Raw genomic sequence first — 4,906 nt, 5'->3', positions numbered from 1 at the left:
CGGCCCCCCGGCGGCGGCTACGATCCCAAGAAAGGTAGGCGGCCCGCGGGGCTCTGGGAGGGACAGCCGCCGCGCCTCTTGCTAGTTAGAACTTCCGAGAAAGCCGGGGAAGGGGCTGGGGAGACCCAGGAGAGGTGGCACGGCAAGCCCGCGCCAGGGACGGGAGTAAAGCAGAAGGACAGAAGAGCCACTCGTTTGTCCCGGAGCTAGGAGGAGCAGACGGGGGCGGAGGGGTTGCCAAGCGGGCAGGGTTAGACCGACCCCGCTTTGATTTTACTTTTTATTTAATTCACCGTGACTTTTACTAGCGTTGTCATCATCGTGACTTTTAGTTTTGGCAAACACCAATTGCCACCGAATGCAAATCACAGCCCGTCTCCCGCTGACTGAGTTTAAGCTCCGGCGTGTTTTGTTGGTTAAGTGGCCTCTCAGCTGAATCCTCTTTCCGCCTTTGGCTGGAAGGACACAAAACGCTCTCAGTTACCCTCAGAGGCGTTATTGCTTCAGATAGAAAATGAGAACCTTTCCCCCCTTCTCTCTCCTTTTCTATACGAGCATGGCCTCTGTCGCTCATAATTCAGGCTACCTGAAAAAGCAGCTCAAGGGACAGAAAACCGAGACCTGGGGAACACAGCCAGAATTTGTCTCAGAGAGGGGCGGTGGAGACGCGTTTGTGGGCCGTGTGCCGCCTGCGTGGGTGCGGGGCTGCCTGCGGAGCCAGCGGGCTGGGGGGTCGGGTGCTGACCAACTGCCCCCTCTCCTGACAGATGCCGGCGAGGGCTGCACCGTGGTTGGCGGGGGCGTCCAGCCCTATCTATAGAAGGGCCGAGCCCAGCAGCGCAAGTAAGTGGCACCCCGCGCTTCCCGACCGGCTCCCAGCGCTTGATGCGTTTTTCTTGCTGCGTGTCATGCGCTGGACGATAGAGTATTGCTGTCTTCTCTGGTCTTTTTTCTTTTAGAGGGGAGAGTATTTCTGTTTTATAGATTTCCTCTTTTTCACTCAAGTTCTGCTTTGGAGAATTACTCCTTTAAGTAAAACATACATATTATACTACTACTGTTGTTTTTGCTTTGAAAAAATAGATTGTTAAAATCTGGGCGTTTGCATGCGATGTAGAACCATTTTTACTACGGTAGATATGTAGTAGACATTTGCTGCGATATCCTGAAACTTCGGATATCAAAAACCTTTATAGATGATGTTTGCAGAGTAACACAAGAAGCCCTAGTCTTTTATCAGGCCCCCCTCGCCCGCGCCCCCCATCCAAATGGACTAGACAGGACCCTGCAGCTTTGGCTCACAGCAGAATCTCAAAAGTACATTACTTTACAACTAGGCAAAATTATTAATCGCAGATCTTGAAGATGGGAAAGAGGCAGAACCATTTCAGATGGACTCATTTTTATAATGTGATGGTGTCGGTGTAGAAATGAAGGATTTGGGATGATTTGGTTTTTTCCTTGGTCCACAGGTAGGTGTCACAATTGCTTTGGGAAAAAATAAATAAATAAAAAATAAACTCAGCAGGCCATTCTCTCTTCCCAAGCTCATAAATACACAGATACAAAAACAGATTTCTAAATCCGGACCACATCTCGTGCCACCGTAAAAGAGAAGGATCCACACAGCACTATCAACCCACAGACTAAGGACTGGAACAGACTGTTGTTGGACATATGTGAATTTGTTGGCATAGTAATAGCTTCCTTGATGTATGTGTGACTTTTGAAAACAATCTGTTTTTTCTCAGGATATCTTGAATTGATCACTTCATTGCCACGGTATATATTCTATAGGTGTGATAGGATTTACTGTAAAATTTATTTGTAAAAGATGTACACAGTAGAAATAAAACGTGATTGAAGAACTTGAGTACTTCAGAAGTGGAAACAAATTTGATATTTATTTTTATAATGATATAAAGCTTCTAGTAATTTATGCAAGTTGTATTGCAATGGAATCTAAACTTTTGTAAATAAATTCTGCCTGGTTTTTATTTGAACATTGCTGGTTATACAATCTTTGTTGGTTGTTCAACACCAATTCTTTACTAATTTATATCTTAAATTGTAAATAAAAACAGACTAGTCTACAATAATATGGTGTTTGGGGCTCATTTTTCCTAGGAGAGTGATTTGGGTATGGAGCCCTAGTGATGTAAACTTTAGGTGATCTGACCTCACCTTTTTAACAAAAAGCTGTGTGAAGTAAACTCCCCTTTCTCACACTCATTAAAAAAGACAATGGAACAGAAGTGCACAGTAGAGAGATACATATGGTTCAAGATTATTTACATACAAATGTATTGCAAGAAAATTAAGATTTTTGTGCTCTGAATATATGCAAATTACCTGTTAGTGTAAATTTTTAAAACTTGGCAAAATAAAATGATCTGACACTCCTACGCATTTTATATTTATTTCTCATTCTGGCTTATTGAACCTCAGTAAACGGTACTGGAAAATTGTAATAGTATTGACAATGGAGAGTTACAATAAATTACTGATGGAAATAATTGGTTTTATAAAGCCTGAATTATCCAAATTGTCATAGATTATTTAGATTTGTTGAAGGATTTCTTAACTCTCCTTTTCATATAACTCACATTAAACTATAGGTAGAGATCTGGGGAAAGGGATTTAGTTTCCTTTCAGTGGCTCTCACCCTTACCCTGGGGGAAAAGAAAAGTTTAAACAACCTTAGACTATTGCCTCTTTATTGTGTTACTCACTTTCTAATTATAGGACAAGTCTAAAATTTGTAGTCAAGTAACATATTCCCTTTGATTAGTATCATAAAAGCAGCATACTGTCACTTTAATTTCAGCAAAATTATATGGATATCCACATAATATAATTTCAGAGAAGAAATGAACAATCATTTATTTCCTCTCCAAAGATAAATTGAGTGAATATAACTTACGGTTATAAAACAAGAATAATAGCTTCTTAGATTGCCCTTTAATCAATCATACACTTATTTTTCAAGAGGTTCATCTATTTTATTCCATGATTAATAATGTTGCAGCATGAGAGCATTATTGGATCCCAGCGGGGGAGGTCTCCAATGCTTTTAGCTGCTTTGGAATGGTCAGTTGGGGTTCATTATGGGCTGATATTGAACAATTTATAAAATCTTGTCTAAACATCTGCCAGCTCCGATAGGCCGATGTGTCTGAGGATGGGAAATTGCTGGACCAGTTGATATTGACAAACGGATCTCTCTCCAGTGGCTTTTTGTGCCATAGAAATTAGTGGCCTCTTGCTGGGGTCTTGTTAGAAAGGGTATTTGAAAGTAATCTTAGACACTTGAGGCAAAGCCAGGGGACTGTTAACTGGACACAGGGCCATGCCAATGGGGAGGAGCAATCGTGGTTTCACTGCGGAGAAGAGAAGCAGATCAAGCTTTCGGTTTTCTATTACTTCTTATGCATTTTATTGGTTTTAAATACATGCGCGTTTGGAGGTCAGACAGAAAGTCACTCTCTGGGGTGGAGAACTGTTTTTCTCTCCTTTCTGCCTCCCTTAGTAATAGATATGGAAATCTACTGATTGAGCTGAGCTATCTACTGGCAAGAGGGAAGATTTTTCACTTGGGAAGCCTTGCCACTCTGGCAGTGTCTGGAAGCAAACACATGAGTGGTATGGGGAAGGAAAGCTGAGCTTTGACTGTGTTTGCTTCTGTTGGTCTTAGACAAAAAATCTTCACAGAATTTCAATAAAGGTAATGATTTTCCCCTTCAAGAGCATTTTAGGTTGCAATATGAAGGTGTTAAGTAAAATACTTTTATAAATATTAGCCACGTTTCCTAAATCAGCAGGGAATAAAATGTACATGGCACTATCTCTGTTGTATGTAAAAGCCAACCTTGAATATTTAGAAGACCAGTGAAACGTATGCAAGTTAACAATATTTAACAAAGTAAACACTGAAAGACCTTACAGTCTAATGCAGGTACAACATTTAAGGCAATATGTCTCTTAAAGAAGTGTGGAATGTGAGTAGAACACGCAAGCAAAAACTGATCTTGGTGCACATGTTCAGAAATTGAAGCCTGAGTAAAGGCTGTCTCCCTTTGGAACAGGGAAGATTGTTTTACCGGGACATGCGATACACACACATACAGACACACACACACACACAGAGACACACACGTCCCTCAGACACAGACACACACGTCCCTCAGACTCCCATTCTCTGGGACAACATGCAGTTTTCAACTGGTGAAAACTCAAAGCAGCTCAGGAGATTTACAGACACACACACACACACAGAGACACACACGTCCCTCAGACCCCCATTCTCTGGGACAACATGCAGTTTTCAACTGGTGAAAACTCAAAGCAGCTCAGGAGATTAGCGGAGGCTAAGGAAGCTTCTTTGATGTTTATATGCCCAACAAATTATCAAAGATTTCCATAACTTACCCACCTTGCCTCCTGACCTGAATTTCTTTCTGGAGAACTTGAATTTTAAGCGTACACTAAGAAGATAAAACCTGCAGGTGTTTAGAGGGATCTTTTTAGAGAAATGTGGAGTGATTTATGAGCTCTTCGTGCAGTTCGCTGGGAAAAATGAAGGAAGAAAGATGAGAGATCCTTCAATGGGAAAGTAGAAAATGGGGTCTGAGTTTTATTTTTGCTTTAAAACTCGTTCATCAGAAATTACGAACCGGCCAGTGTACACGTTTGCAGTTGCTGGCGGAGGTCAGGGACGTGTCGGCCAAACAGAGCAGCCGGGAGCTCGGCGCACAGGGGCTTCGGGGCGCTGTTCTTGCCGCTGCGGCCGGGGCAGGCCTGGGCGCGCTCGGCTCCCCGGCCCGGCGCCCGCGAGCTCGGGCCGCCACTGCCCCTCTGCCCTCCGTGGCTCGGGGCTTCATCGGAGGTGATTGATCGGAATTCGCGC

The 4,906-nt window shown here is 43.0% G+C and overlaps 1 protein-coding gene across 1 annotated transcript in view; it reads left to right on the top strand.

The window, feature by feature from the left end:
* Window positions 1–2,099, top strand: part of IRX2 (iroquois homeobox 2) — a 3,827-nt gene extending 1,728 nt beyond the window's left edge. Inside the window, 3 exon segments of the mRNA XM_008590101.1 lie at window positions 556–808; window positions 810–843; window positions 1,473–2,099. Of these exon segments, the coding sequence (XP_008588323.1) occupies window positions 556–808; window positions 810–843; window positions 1,473–1,504 (319 nt within the window). The 3' untranslated portion in view covers window positions 1,505–2,099.
* The last annotated feature ends 2,807 nt before the right edge of the window (window positions 2,100–4,906 follow it).

This window comes from Galeopterus variegatus, unplaced genomic scaffold (genome assembly GCF_000696425.1).
Source record: "Galeopterus variegatus unplaced genomic scaffold, G_variegatus-3.0.2 Scaffold5843, whole genome shotgun sequence".
Taxonomy (NCBI): domain Eukaryota; kingdom Metazoa; phylum Chordata; class Mammalia; order Dermoptera; family Cynocephalidae; genus Galeopterus; species Galeopterus variegatus.
The sequence above is the reverse complement of the archived record's forward strand: the minus strand, read 5'-3'. Positions and strand labels throughout refer to the sequence as shown.